General features: G+C 35.9%; 1 protein-coding gene across 1 annotated transcript in view; it reads right to left on the reverse strand.

Moving 5' to 3' along the window:
* ANKRD31 (ankyrin repeat domain 31) overlaps positions 1–16,427 on the reverse strand; it is a 140,637-nt gene that overhangs the window by 25,978 nt on the left and 98,232 nt on the right. The window contains 3 exon segments of the mRNA XM_044916663.1: positions 3,975–4,886; positions 4,888–4,975; positions 11,626–11,722. Of these exon segments, the coding sequence (XP_044772598.1) occupies positions 3,975–4,886; positions 4,888–4,975; positions 11,626–11,722 (1,097 nt within the window).

A 16,427-nucleotide genomic window follows, 5' to 3' on the forward strand; every position in this document is an offset into this window, starting at 1 on the left:
TACCTTAATACCAAACCAGACAAATACAAGGAAACTACAGATCAATATCTTCAATAAATATGGATGCAAAAATCCTCAACAGCCTACTAGAAAGCCAAATCCAGCAACATATAAAAAGAATTATATACCATGACCAAGAATGATTTGTCTGCTTTCCCAGGAATGCAAGGTTGGTTTAATATCCAAAGATCAAATAATGTTATACAATATATCAACAGAATGCAAACCAAAATCCACATGATCATCTCAATATATGTAGAAAGAACATCTGACAAAATCTAATACCCCTTCTGATAAAAACATTCAAGAAACTAGGAAAAGAAAGAACTTACTCAGCCTGATTAAGGGCATTTATGAGAAAACCTACAGCTAACATTGTATTTAACAGTGAAAGACTAAATTTTTTCTAAGAAACATAGTTTTAGGGAAAAAAAATAGAAGTTTGATCTTATTATTTTATTTCAACACTGTACTGGAGGTTTTAGCTAGTGCATCCAAAAAAGAAATAAAAAGCATTCACAATGGAAAGAAAGAAGTAAAACTGTCTTTATTTATAGACATGATCATCTATATAGAGAATCCAATGAAATCTCCAAAAATTTATAGGAAGTAGTAAGTGAGTTTAGCAAGGTTGTATGATAACATCTCAAAATACAAAAAACAATTGTATTTCTACCTATTAGCAATAAACAACCAAAAATTAAAACTTAAAAAATGTCATATATAATACTATCAAAAACATGAAATACTTAGGGATAAATCTGATAAAAGACGTGAAAGACCTTTATATTGACTTCTACAACTGCTGGGAAAAAAAGAGAAGACCTAAATTAAGAAGAGCTATATCATGTTCATGGTTTAGACAACTTAATATTGCTAAAAGCATGTCATTTGTCTCAAAATTACAGATTCAACTCAATACCATTAAAAATAATAGCACCCCTTTTTTAAAAAAAGAAACTGAAAAACTCACTCTAAAATTCATATGGGATTGCAAATGACCTAGAATAGCCAAAACACTTTAGAAAAGGGAGAACAAAATTGGAGGACTAACACTACCTGATTTTTTAGAAAAGATTTTATTTATTTATTTGAGAGAGTGGGTGTGCATGCATGAGCAGGGAGAGGGGCAGAGGGGGAGGGAGAGGGATAAGTCAACTCCATACTGAGCATGGAGCCTGACGTAGGGCTCAATCTTATGACTCTGAGATCATGACCTGAGCTGAAACCAAGAGTCAGCTGCTTAACCGACTGAGCCACCCAGGTGCCCCAACACTACTGTGTAGTAACTGTACAATCAGTGTTACTGATTCTAACACTTATTATAGAGCTATACAGTCAAGATGGTATTCATAGTAAGACAGACAAATAGATAAGTTAAACAGAATAGGGAGTCCAGAAATAGGCACATGTATGGAACAAATGATTTTCTACAAAGGTGCAAAGACAATTCAACAGAGGGTAATTTTTTCAACACATGTTGCTGGAAGCATTAAATATCCAAATTTAAAAATATGAATGGGGATCCTACTTTGTACCACATACAAAAACTAATGGATCATAAACCTAAATTCTAGGAGAAAATCTTTGTGACCTTGGGTTAGACAAAGAATTCTTAGATATGATACTAAAAACATAATCAGTGAAAGAGCAAATTGCTAAGTTGGACTACGTCAAAATTTTAAACTTCTGTTCCTTGTAAGATAATTTTGAGAGAATGAAAAGACAAGCCATACACTAGGAGAAAATATTTGCAAAGTATACGTTTGATAAAGGACTTATATCCAAAATATATCAAAACAAATATCAAAACAAGAGAACAAGCAACTAATTAAAAAATGGGCAAATATTTGAAAAAAAGCTTCACCAAAGAATAAATATGGATGACAAATAGCATATGAAAAGATACTCAACATAACTAATCATTATTAAATGCAAATTAAAACCACAATGATAAACTATTACACATACATACATATTACATACATACATCTACATTACATGTCATACGGCTAAAATTAACAGATTGATCATACTAAGTGTTAGCTAAGTAGGAATGTGGAGGAACTAGAATACTCATACACAGCTGGTGGGAATGTAATATGTTACAAACAACTTTGGCAGTTTCTTAAAAAGTTAAATATATACTTACCATATATTTTATCCAGCCACTCCACTCCTGTGTATTTACCCAAGAAAAGCAAAAGCCTGTATCATACCAAAATTTGTACACCAATGTTCATAGTAGTTTTATTTGTGATAGTCAACAACTGGAAACAACCTAAATGTCTATCACAGATGAAATGACAAATGAACTGCAGTTTGTTCTACACACTACACAACAATAAAAAAGGAATTAACTACTTATATATGCTCTAATGGCGGTGATTCTCAAATAATTATGTTCAGAAAAAAGAAGCCAGACAAAAATGAATACATATGGTGTAATTCCATTTTTACAGAATTCTTAGACATGCAAGCTAAAGTACAGGGACAAGAAGCAGAACAGTAATTGTCTAGAGCTCAGCATGGGAAGAAAGGGGTATGAAGGAGGTATATAATAAGGCAAAAAGAAACTTTTGGGGGTGATGGATATGTTCATTACCTTGTTTGTGGTCATGGTTTCACAGGTGTATACTATATATGTCAAAATCTGTCAAACTGCATAATTTAAATACATGTAGTGTATGTTAATCATATCTCAATAAAGCTGTTAAGAAATAGTCAAAATATGAAAAGTTATATTGAAATTTTATTATTTATTTATTATTATTTTATTATTTATTATTTTATTACTTTATTATTTTATTATTATATTGAAATATTATATTTTTATTATTATATATACCAGAGAAATAGCCACAACTGTCAAAATCTGAGTTAACATAACTAATTTACTAACTAAAATCTGAGTCGCTCTGGCTAATCTGAAGTAGGTACTACTTAACGATAAACTGGTTGACAGGCAAGCAAACAGGAACATCAAGGGACCTGAGATCAAGCTACTAACTTGGTCTTTACACTACTGTTTGGAATTTTAAAATTAATTTTTTTTTGCTCCTAACTTATAAGTAAAGTTTATTAGGAAAAACCTTATTAACCAGAAATGGAAGGACTAGAAACAGTGGTCATTCACATTAAATTCTGGTTAGCCAGGACTGCTTTCTGTTCAACTAGTGATCCCTAAGCAAAGAAGCATTCTAGGACTCCTGCAGTCACTGCCACTCCGAATTCCTCTTTCAAAAAGTGAATGTGGGCAAAGGAGAGAGGAAAACTCTTTTGTAGGTATTTCTAGTAGAACAATTTTTTTCCTTTTCTATTTTTATGCATTATGTGATATTGTTTCGAGTCAGATTTATCCTAATTCCAAGTTACTTCTTGTTTCTAAATTGAGCTCCTATGGAAGAGGAATTTATTCCTATCCCTTATCAGGGGAAGCTTTAGCAGTATGCAGTAATTCCCTAAACTCTGGAACCAAAGAAAGCTCCAATTTATTATGTTTATGCTGTTCTTAAATCCTTCCTGAGGCAATATAATTGACTAATTCTGTCCTCAGAGCCCAAAGGTGCTTGTGACCAAAATGTATAGAGCAATCCTAAAAACATGATTTCACTCACTAAGAACATATTGGCATATCCCTTCATTCAAGAAGCCCAGCCAAGGGGCGCCTGGGTGGCTCAGTTGGTTAAGCAACTGCCTTCCGCTCAGGTCATGATCCTGGAGTCCCGGGGTCGAGTCCCGCATTGGGCTCCCTGCTCAGCGAGGAGCCTGCTTCTCCCTCTGACCCTCCCCCCTCTCATGTACTCTCTCTCATTCTTGCTCTCTCAAATAAACAAATAAATCTTTAAAAAAAAAAAAAAAGCCCAGCCAAACACTATTTCTCTAATTAGAGCTAAAAGCCTACACTTTTTGAGAGCAACCTTTATTAACTTATTTATAAAATTACATGATTTTAGAGAAAAAAAATAGGATACCTGTGTTTTGAATTCCAGAATGTTATTTCCTGGATTAATTCTTCCGAGTAATATCAGATCCTTTATCTGCATACATTTCTTCCTAGTGCTGTAGTTTAAAGGCTTTCTTATCGTACGTTGACGGCCACACCCAGAGGAAGAGGAGTTCTGACTGTCACTAGCATGGGGAACAGCAAAAGCTGATTTTTTAAGATATGATTTCGTCTGATACCCAGTACTGCTGCTGCCTAAGGCATCATCAGTCCCTTGATGTGCCAGGGATTCTAATGTCCCCCTAGGTTGTTGCTGGGAAGCTATCTTCCTCTTCCTTCTTTTTGGATCACAACTGGTAGGAGCCTGATCGCAAATAAAAGTCGATGGATGGGCATCATTTTCAGCAAGTATGCTTGTAGTCTCTGAAATATTTAATGTACTAGTTACTGCTGAAGGACTACTATAGGATTTGTGCCCTCTGGCTGGAGTTTCTATAAGATCATTTTCTTTTTGCGAATGTTCTTGAGTAATAAAGGCAACAGGTTGGGATGGTAATTTAATCTTCTTACTACCATCTGAATGTCTGGATTTTGATAACCCATCCAAGGTACAGTCATTGACATTTTGTTTAGAATTCAGTTCATTTCCAGAAAATTCTTCTCTTCTCACTGTTTCTGAGTTTACACAAGTGTTGGTATTTTGGCTGCCATTCCACATATCCAGAGACAACTGTGTTTCTTGCATGCTTCCACAAATATGGCCTACAGGAGAAAGTGAACCTGATTGGGGCTGCAATGAATTTTCCAGACTGGTAAGCTCTTGGCTGTTCTTTTCACTAGTGATTTCTGAGCTGGATGGCAGATTCCTCAAACTAGGACCAGACAAAGATGTAATGTTTTTATAGTTTTGAATTTTCTGGCTAATTTTTTTCTGTTTTTTTTGCCACAACTAAAAGGTTCTTCTGTCTTGTGGCCAAGTTAGCCAGTTGTTCTCTCAGGACTCCTTGCTTAAATGATTCTACGGACACCCTAGAGAAAGAAACAGAAAGAGAAAAAAATACAAAAACAGTAGAAAACTTTTTTTTAGTAGTCATTTAGATTTTAAAGATACTTTGTCTCAATTTAAATTTAATTAGCCCAAAGTACACAAGAGTCTATTTTTGCAATGAATTTCCTCTGAGAGGGAAATGACTCTTAAGGTGAATAAGACTGCCTTTTCATAGAGGTGATGGTGTGGTTATCCACATTTACATTATTTACCAGTTGTGAGTCAGCTCTGAAAAACAAAACTGGCGTTGTTTAGTTGGAAGGTAGCAACTGATGGCCAAGGAGGAATACCATTCTTTAAATCTGGAGTTTGCTTACCTCTTTATAGTGGAAAGGTGTATCAGGAAGTAACATTTAGGAATAAGTTCCACTTAAGTTCCCTTAGAACTATGGAGAAGTGAGACTGTTTTGTGAGTAATACCTAGGCTAGACCTGAGAAATGTTAGTCCATCAAGTAATTACTGTAATTATACTTTAAGGCTGTACAGAGGGACCACCCAGATAAACATTATCCTGTGTGACTATAAGGGGCTTGATTTTGAGAGAAAATGGCTGATCCATACACCTTTTTCTTTTGGTTATACCCACCTATTCTACAGTGACCTTCAGGATACTAGACTCTTTGTTTCCAGTAGTTCTCAAAAGTTTTGGTCTTATGACTTTTTTATACTCTTAAAAATTTTTGAGGAACCCAAGCTTTTGTTTATATGGGTATATCTATTAATATTTACTGTTTTAGAAAATAAAACAGAAAATTTTAAAACACAAGAATATACAAGCATACATTCCATTAGCTATTAGAATAATGATGTTATCACAGTTCATGTGGCCTCTAGAAAATTCCATTACACACTCATGAGAGAATGCGAGCCAAAAAGGCAAATAACATCTCAGTTTTATTATAAAAATAGTTTTGACTTCACACACCCCTTTAAATGGTCTCAGGGACCCTCAGGGATCGCCCTTAAGCAGCTGCTTTAAGGGACAGCAATAGTATAGATATCTGTCTCTCCTATCGCAGTTTAGAGTTGTTAGTATTGAATTCCAAGCAGAATGGATGTTAAAGTGAGTAGCAGATGTAAGTGGAAGAAGCAGCAGAAGAAGTTAGATAAGCAAACAACTAGTAGCATAAAATGTAAGAAGCTGATAGAGGAGAAAGAAAAAAATTAGTAATATCACATTTAAAAATTTTTTTTTTAGATTTTATTTATTTGCGAGAGAGAGAATGAGAGACAGAGAGCATGAGAGGGAGGAGGGTCAGAGGGAGAAGCAGACTCCCTGCTGAGCAGGGAGCCTGATGCGGGACTCGATCCCGGGACTCTGGGATCACGACCTGAGCCGAAGGCAGCTGCCCAACCAACTGAGCCACCCAGGCGCCCCAGTAATATCACATTTAAAACAGAGTTCAGATAGAAAAATAAAAGTGCATTTCAGATTACAAGATTTTAAGTCTTATAGCAATATTAATAAGGATTTACACACCTGCAAACCCAACTGATCAAGAACTTTCCAAAATTCTTGGTATATTGTTAATCATAGGACATAAAAGAAAATAGAAGCTAGCCTTCTCCAAAGCCTTCTAGAAAATATCCTGCAGTCAATTACCCACCTATAGGTCTTTTAAGCTCACTTGCATTATACTGACAGGAAAATGGGAAATAGACATGAATTTGTGATACTTATTCACTGGAGAGAAAAGCAAAATGAAGACAGAAGATTTATAAATGAAAACAGGAAACTGATTTTTAAATAAGTTCAGAAAAAAAATTGAATATGCAATAGATGTCAAATGTTTACAAGAATATAAAGGAAATTAGAAAGAGCACATGTGAATAAATAATAAGGTCAAAAAAGTATCTACAATCCCATATTCACAGCAGCATTATTAAAAATAGCCAAGACATGGAAACAACCTACATGTCCATCAAAGGATAAATAAATAAAATGTGGTATGTACACACACACACACACACACACACAGAGAGAGAAATATTATTCAGCCATGAAAAAGAAAGAAATCCTCCCATTTTTGACAATATGCACAGACATTGAGAGCATTATATTAGGTGAAATAAGTCAGAAACAGAAAAACAAATACTGTATGGTCTCACTTATATGTGCAATTTAAAAACCCACAAAAAACTGAACCCACAGATACAGAGAACAGTTTGGTGGTTGCCAGAGGTGGAAGGTGGAGGGTGGGTGAAATGGGTGAAGGGAGCCAAAAGGTACAAATATCTAGTAATACAATAGGTAAGTCATGGGGATATAATGTACAGCATGGTGATTATAGTTAATAATACTGTATTGTATATTTGAAAGTTGCTAAGAGAGTAAATCTTAAAAGTTCTCATCATTGAGAAAAGAAGAGGCATATATAGCTAAGTCTATAAAAAACTAATAAAAATAATGCCCAAACAAGAAAAAAATATATAACATTTTTCTTTTTTTATTATTATGTTCAATTAGCCAGCATATAGTACATCATTAGTTTTTGATGTAGTGTTCAATGATTCATTAGTTGCGTATAACATATCTGTCTCAAGAAAAGGACAAAAAGCAGTATATAACCAATAGCATCAAGATGAAACCTCTTAAAAACTCTAAGAAGTTTAGAAATACACAAAACTAAATAATATACATGGTTACACTGCTTGGAAAGACGACATTTGTGAAAGCAAAATAAAAATTTGTAATGTAAAAAATCTGAGTTCACTACAGAAAGAAATTTATTTTGGGGATTCATAACTAGAGACATTTTCATAAAATTCTTGGCTGTAGACAACTTTTTAAGATACTAAGATGTCTTAAAGGACCCAAATAAATAAAATCACAAATGAAAGAGGAGAGATCACAACCAACACCAAAGAAATACAATTATAAGAACATATTATGAGCAACTATATGCCAGCAAATTAGATAATCTGGAAGAAATGGATACATTCCTAGAGATGTATAAACTACCAAAACTGAACCAGGAAGAAATAGAAAACCTGAACAGACCCATAACCAGTAAGGAAATTGAAGGAGTAATCAAAAATCTCCCAACAAACAAGAGTCCAGGGCCAGATGGCTTCCCAGGGGAATTCTACCAAACATTTAAAGCAGAATTAATACTTGTTCTTCTGAAACTGTTCCAAAAATAGAAATGGAAGGAAAACTTCCAAACTCATTTTATGAGGTCAGCAATGCCTTGATCCCAAAACCAGACAAAGACCCCATTGAAAAGGAGAAACAGGGTGCCTGGGTGGCTCAGTTGGTTGGGCGACTGCCTTCGGCTCAAGTCATGATCCCGGAGTCCCGGGATCGAGTCCCGCATCGGGCTACCTGCTCAGCGAGGAGCCTGCTTCTCCCTCTGACCCTCCCCCACTCATGTACTCTCTCTCTCTCTCTCTCATTCTCGCTCTCTCAAATAAATAAATAAATCTTTAAAAAAAAAAAAAAGAAAAGGAGAAATACAGACCAATATCCCTGATGAACATGGATGTAAAAATTCTCACCAAAATACTAGCCAATAGGATCCAACAGTACATTAAAAGGATTATTCACCATGACCAAGTGGGATTTATTCCTGGGCTGCAAGGTTGGTTCAACATCCACAAATCAATGTGATATAATACATTAATAAAAGAAAGAACAAGAACCATATGATCCTCTCAATAGGTGCAGAAAAAGCATTTGACAAAGTACAGCATCCTTTCTTGAATAAAACTCTTCACAGTGTAGGGATAGAGGGTACATACCTCAATATCATAAAAGCCATCTATGAAAAACCCACAGCGAATATCATTCTCATTGGGGAAAAACTGAGAGCTTTTCCCCTAAGGTCAGGAACATGGAGGGATGTCCACTACCACCACTGCTATTCAACATAGTACTAGAAGTCCTAGACTCAGCAATCAGACAACAAAAAGAAATAAAAGGCATCCGAATCGGCAAAGAAGAAGTCAAACTCTCACTCTTTGCAGATGATACGATACTTCATGTGGAAAACCCAAAAGACTCCACCCCAAACTGCTAGAACTCAACAGGAATTCAGCCAAGTGGCAGGATATAAAATCAATGCACAGAAATTGCTGGCATTTCTATACACCAACAATAAGACAGAAGAAAGAGATATTAAGGAGTTGATCCCATTTACAATTGCACCCAAAACCATAAGATACCTAGGAATAAATCTAACCAAAGAGGCAAAGAATCTGTACTCAGAAAACTATAGAATACTCATGAAAGAAACTGAGGAAGACACAAAGAAATGGAAAAATGTTCCATGCTCACAGACTGAAAGAACAAATACTGTGAAAATGTCTATGCTACCTAGAGCAATCTACACATTTAATGCACTCCTTATCAAAATACCATTAACTTTTTTCAAAGAAATGGAACAAATAATCTTAAAATTTATATGGAATATAAATTTCAACAGAAATTGAAAAATACTAGGTGCCTGGGTGGCTCAGTCGTTAAGCGTCTGCCTTCGGCTCAGGTCATGATCCCAGAGTCCTGGGATCGAGTCCCGCATCGGGCTCCCTGTTCCATGGGAAGCCTACTTCTCCCTCTCCCACTCCCCCTGCTTGTGTTCCCTCTCTTGCTGTGTCTCTTTCTCTGTCAAATAAATAAAATCTTAAAAAAAAAAAGAAATTAAAAAATACTGAATATATTTCCATATTCCTCTGGCTATTCCAAATAGCCAGAGGAATGTTGAAAAAGCAAAGCAAAGCAAAGCGGGTGGCATCACAATTCCGGACTTCCAGCTCTATTACAAAGCTGTCATCATCAAGACAGTATGGTATTGGCACAAAAACAGAAACATAGATCCATGGAACAGAACAGAGAACCCAGAAATGGACCCTCAACTCTATGGTCAACTAATCTTCGACAAAGCAGGAAAGAATATCCAATGGAAAAAAAGACAGTCTCTTCAACAAATGGCATTGGGAAAATTGGACAGCCACATGCAGAAGAATGAAACTGGACCAATTCCTTACACCACACACAAAAATAGACTCAAAATGGATGAAAGACCTAAATGTGAGACAGGAATCCATCAAAATCCTTGAGAAGAACACAGGGAGCGACCTCTTCGACCTCAGCCATAGCAACTTCTTCCTAGAAACATCCCCAAAGGCAAGGGAAGCAAGGGCAAAAATGAACTATTGGGACTTCATCAAGATTAAAAGCTTTTTTTTTTTTTTAAAGATTTTATTTATTTATTCATAAGAGACAGAGAGAGAGAGAGGCAGGCTCCCCGCTGAGCAGGGAGCCCAATGCGGGACTCGATCCCAGGACCCTGGGATCATGACCTGAGCCGAAGGCAGATGCTTAACCATCTGAGCCACCCAGGCACCCAAGATTAAAAGCTTTTGCACAGCAAAGGAAACAGTCAACAAAATGAAAAGACAACCGACAGAATGGGAGAAGATATTTGCAAATGACATATCAGATAAAGGGCTAGTATCCAAAATCTATAAAGAGCTTATCAAACTCAACACCCAAAGAACAAAATAATCCAATCGAGCAATGGGCAGAAGACATGAACAGACATTTCTGCAAAGAAGACATCCAAATGACCAACAGACACATGAAAAAGTGCTCAACATCACTTGGCATCAGGGAACTACAAATCAAAACCTCAATGAGATACCACCTCACACCAGTCAGAATGGCTAAAATTAACAAGTCAGGAAACGACAGATGTTGGCGAGGATGGGGAGAAAGGGGAACCCTCCTACACTATTGGTGGGAATGCAAGCTGATGTAGCCACTCTGGAAAACAGTATGGAGGTTCCTCAGAAAGTTGAAAATTGTGCTACCCTACGACCCAGCAACTAGACTACTAGGGATTTACCCCAACGATACAAATGTAGGATCTGAAGGGGCACGTGCACCTCAATGTTTACAGCACCAACGTCCACAATAGCCAAACTATGGAAAGAGCCGAAGAGCCCTTCAATAGACAAATGGATAAAGAAGATGTGGCATATATACACAAGGGAATATTATGCAGCCATAGAAAAAACGAAATCTTGCCATTTGCAATGACGTGGATGGAACTAGAAGGTATTAAGCTAAGTGAAATAAGTCAATCAGAGAAAGACAATTTTCATATGTTCTCAGTGATATGAAGAATTTGAGAAACAAGACAGAGGATCATAGGGGAAGGGAGGGAAAAATGAAACAAGATGAAACCAGAGAGGGAGACAAACCATAAGAGACTTTTAATCTCAGGAAACAAACTGATGGTTGCTGGAGTGGAGGGGGGTAGGAGGGATGGGGTGATTGGGTGATGGACACTGGGGAGGGTATTTGCTATGGTGAGCGCTGTGAATTGTGTAAGACTGTTTAATCACAGACCTATACCTCTGAAACAAATAATACATTATATGTTAATAAAAAATATTTTTTAAAAAGATACTAAAATGACTTTTTCTGAATATTTCAAGTAATAAAATAGAAAAATATCTTTCTGGGAAGTACAATTCCCCATGGAGGTAATAGATTAGATGACCTCATAAAGTCATTCTTTGGTCCTAAACAACATTTGTACTCTTAAGAAATTCTAGATCTAACTATTATACCTAAAAAGGGATAAATTATGAAAACTCTAAAGCATTCCTATTTTTTTCACTCACCTGTATTTTTTAGCCAGATCATCCCTTTCTGCTTTCTGTTTGGCAAGCACATTATCCATAATCTCTTTTATCTCTAACATCTTTTCAATGTATTGTTCTGGAAACACGGTAATAAAAAAAAAAAGTCAGTTAAATGCGAGATAGTAAACGTTAAATTTGATCACACAGGACTCAGCCTTACTGTTACTCTTAAAAAGCCATTACTTCCCTATCCTGCTCCCTAATATCAGTGGCCCAGATATATAAATCAAGGCTTACTGAACTATGCCACCCTATGAAAGTACCCTGAATACAGCAGGCCAGCCTGAGTTCTAATCCTGCTACTCCACTAAGCTTTGCGAGCTTGGACATGTCGAATGACCTCTATGGTCACCTGCCTTATCTGTGAAAAGAGGTTAGTAAAGAAAGATAAATAGGAAAATAAATATTTTGTTAAAATTACTTTTTAAAATATAAAAGGAATATATTGTAAAAAAATTTTTCAAACAACATGAATGTTAACACAGAAGAAAAATAACCCCCTGCTTCGAACTCTTCTTTCACTCCACAAAAGAGACTACCATTAATACTTTGGTAGCAGTGTGTTTATTTGTGTGTGTAAAAGTTTTTAATATATTTAATGTATTATTCTATATATTTATATTATATGTAACTATATATTATATGTACTTAAAAATAAGAAGGATGCTATCAGTTTTTGTTCTCTACACTTAACACTTAGATAGGACTATATGATATCTAGGTTACTTAAAGATGTAGTATATAAAATTACTTTTACAATAATTACTTAAAATTTTCTTACTTTCTTCCACTACTTCCTAATTAAAGGCATCATGACCTCCCTCACCCATCACAAATCCACAAGATTTACACATAAATGTCAATTATGTCCAAATTCAGATTCCCAAGCAGCAAATGGAAAGGCTTAGATGAATACATTTTACCTCTTTTAAGTTACTTGTTATTTATTTCAGCTTTGGCTTTGTTTCTTAAGTTTTTTCCTAATTTTTTTAGACCAATGCATATTTTTCTAGATAATTTAACTAGAGAAAATCAGTGGTGGGAAATGAAATCAAGTTCAGAGTAGGAATTTGTTCCCTTTGCAAATCAGACAAATAATTTGATCAGTATAGAGTCAGTGTTCCCAGAGTAGTTTCTGTCTTGTTAATACTATGACTGAGGATTAATTTCATATGATGCATGTGCCAAAAAACGGGGGAAATATACATGATCACGAAAAATTTAGATATAAATTTGTTTGGCAGATTTGACATTATTTAATAAAAGATGTTCACACTATGTACCCTGTCACATTGGGTTTTTCTTTTTTTTTTTTTCAAGATTTTATTCATTTATTTGAGAGAGAGAGAGAGAGAGCACAAGCAGGGGGAGGGGCAGAGGGAGAGGGAGTAGCAGACTCCCTGCTGAGTAGGGAGCCCTATGCGGGACTCAATTTCAGGACCCTGGGATCAAGTCCTACATCGGGCTCCTTGCTCAGCAGGGAGCCTGCTTTTCCCTCTGCTTGTGCGCTCTCTCTCTCTCTCAAATAAATAAATAAAATCTTAAAAAAAAAAAAAATTCTACATTAACTTGATACTATATACTTATTTACCAGATACATTAATCATTGATATCTTAGAGAAAACTTAGAAATTGCCCTAATATGTGTAAGATTTTAATATATGGCAATAAGGCATTAGAAAAACAAGGATGACAGAAATTATTCAACAAATAAGAGGAGGCAAATAGAGTAGTAATATGGGGGTGGGAGACTCTATTCTATCCTTATCTTGTGCCATGTGTGGAAGAGATTTCAAATGAATAAAAGAGTTAAAACACTTAATAAAAAATAACATACGAAATGTTCAAAGTAAACATTTTTCTGGTCTGTTTGGTTGAGGCATTAAAGATATCTGATATCCAAGTGAATGCAAGACATCTATAAGAAAAACTTACAAAGAAATGTACACAGTGGGATTCATTATTCTTGGATCCTTCAGCCAGATCAAAGATATAGAAGGTGTCAGAATACGGAGGTGGTGAATTTGTAAAGATACTTCAGAGAGCTATTGCTCAACTGGATGGGAATTTCCAATATGAGTAGCCAAAGCGAGAGGCGAGGTTTCTCTCCTTTATTCAAGCCTAACGGGGGCGGGGGCGGGGAGTCTCTCAAGAAGAGAGTAGTAACTTTGTTTTGAGGTGATGATGGACTCACACCTGGCTTCCTCCTTGAACATCTAGAGGTTGAGACCCTACAGAGAAGGACGTTTGGACAGCTGGGGAAAGGGAAAGTTGCTGCTAGAAATTAACTGTCCTCCCTTCTAACCACAGGTCCAGACTGCCAGGATCCTGATGACTTGGTGTGGAGCCTGCCCTGTGGTCCTATGATGGCTTCTCCCTCAGAGAAAGAGCCTGTATAGGGGGGGACACCAAAAAAAAAAAAAAAAGAAGAAGAAGAAAGAAGGAAGAAAGGAGGAAGGAAGGAGGGAGGGAGTAAGGAGGAGGGTAGAAGGAGGAGGAGGAGACTGAGAGGAGCCAGGGAAAGGAAAATGTGCTGTCCTGCCACACAGAAGCCAGGTAGAAGCTTCAGAACAGCCTCAGAAAACTGCTCTGAATAGACTAAGTTGTAGACATTTGCCAAGGATTGATGGAGTCAATGCAGTCAGTATTTAGTTACTAGCCAAGAACTCTAGAGTCCAATTGCCTTCCTCTCCTCCCTTAAAGGGGCAGTGAGATGAAAATAAAGGGATCCTGACTAAAAAGAATTAAATTAAGTTATGAAGCATAGGGATGGGGAGGGGAGAAAAGTTTCTAATCTTAAAAGCATTAAAAGAAATAGCAAAGGAAAGGCTGATACATTTTACTATACAGAATTTGAAAATGTATGTACTTAAGCATAAATTAACACATTACACATAAAAAGAGTTAAGTAGCTGAAAAACATATTTACAGCAGTTAAGGCAGAAAAGGGGTCAATAACTTGATTACATAAAATGGCTATTTATTAATAGACAAACAGGAATAGTCAATTCACAAAGCAGGAAATAAAACTAGAGAAAAATACCACTAATAATCAATAAGGCAAGTGAAAATATGAGGCATTAGGCATTCTTGTTATTAAACTACTAAAATTAATTTAAATGAAAATACTGAAGCTGTTAGCAGTGTAAAGGAAAACAAACACTAATGTGTGTCAGTGAAAGTGCAAATTAAATTAGTATCTAATACTTTATGAAACAATTTATCAATACAAATCAATAGATTTAAAAATGTTTATATATTTTTGACCCAGTAGTTCCAATTCTGTTAATATTTCTTTTTTTTTTTTTTTAAGATTTTATTTATTTGACACAGAGAGAGAGAGAGAGCACACAAGCAGGGGGAGCAGCAGGCAGAGGGTGAGGGGGAAGCAGGCTCCCCGCCAAGCAGGGAGCCCTATGCAGGGCTCCATCCCAGGACCCAGAGATCATGACCTGAGCCAAAGGCAGCCGCTTAACCGACTGAGCCACCCAGGCGCCCCAATTATGTTAATATTTCCTAAGAAAAATATATGCTATAGAATAGCCAAAAATTTGAAAAATGTAAATTTTTTGCTCAACAAAAAGGGAAAAATTAGGCCCTGGAACATTTACAGAACAGGATACTATGCACCACTAAGAATAACAGCTATGGGGGAAAAAATGTTAAAATAGCAAATTTGGCATGATCCAAACTAAGTTTTTAATAATTTTAGTGAGGTATAACTGCATAGCTAAATTCTTAGAAAAAGAAAGGAAACAAATATTGTGGTGGGACAGTAGGTAATTTTAGCATATTTTTTCATCTTTATTATTTTTTGAAGTATATTTATATGCCTTTTTAATAAAAAAATTATAAAATTAGGAAATTCACCTTAGGTGTATAAGATATTATAAATACTAAATAAAATATATGAACTATTCACATTTATTTGAGGGTATAAGTTATTTTGTATTATTTTCCTCAAATCATAACATGTACCATGTATTAGGCCAAGATGAAAGGCAGAATGGGTATAATTTAAAAGGAAATATTTATTTATTTATTAGATTTTATTTATTTATTTGAGACAGAGAGAATGAGAAAGAGAGAGCACATGAGAGGGGGGAGGGTCAGAGGGAGAAGCAGACTCCCTGACGAGCAGGGAGCCCGATGTGGGACTCGATCCAGGGACTCCAGGATCATGACCTGAGCCGAAGGCAGTCGCTTAACCAACTGAGCCACCCAGGCGCCCAGGAAATAATTTTTTAAAGACTATACAGTATGGACTAGGACAAGAGATGAACTAATAGTTGTATCCTATTACACAAAAGATTGATAAGATACTTCAAATTACTTTTTAGCTAACTACTTAAACATTCAGATCTGCATCTATCAGGAGCTAATTTCTACCTTGTAAGTCATAACTCTAGAAAACACAAGTGTGATCTATCAAAGATTTGCAAATAGTCACTGAAATTTTGAGAACTTCAGATTATTAGGTTAGAAATCAAAGTCAAATTTACCATTTTGAATCACTAGTGTTTTGTAAACAGGAAGACATCTATGCAGTGAGAGATTTACCTGGTCTATCTGTTCATCTGAAAGGTATGAGGATTTGCCCTACTTGAGTCACAACTGCCTATTCCTTTTCTGATCTGTTTTTAAAGGTTACCATAGTTGGGTGAAGCTGAGGAACTAAGGAGTAACATAATCTCATCTCTAGTCACTATCTTATGCTTTTTTCCCCACATCTTCATCTAAACATGTCACCAGTAGTGGCTTATCTCTGATCATGGTTCTAA

The sequence above is a fragment of the Neomonachus schauinslandi genome, chromosome 7, assembly GCF_002201575.2.
Source record: "Neomonachus schauinslandi chromosome 7, ASM220157v2, whole genome shotgun sequence".
Lineage (NCBI taxonomy): Eukaryota > Metazoa > Chordata > Mammalia > Carnivora > Phocidae > Neomonachus > Neomonachus schauinslandi.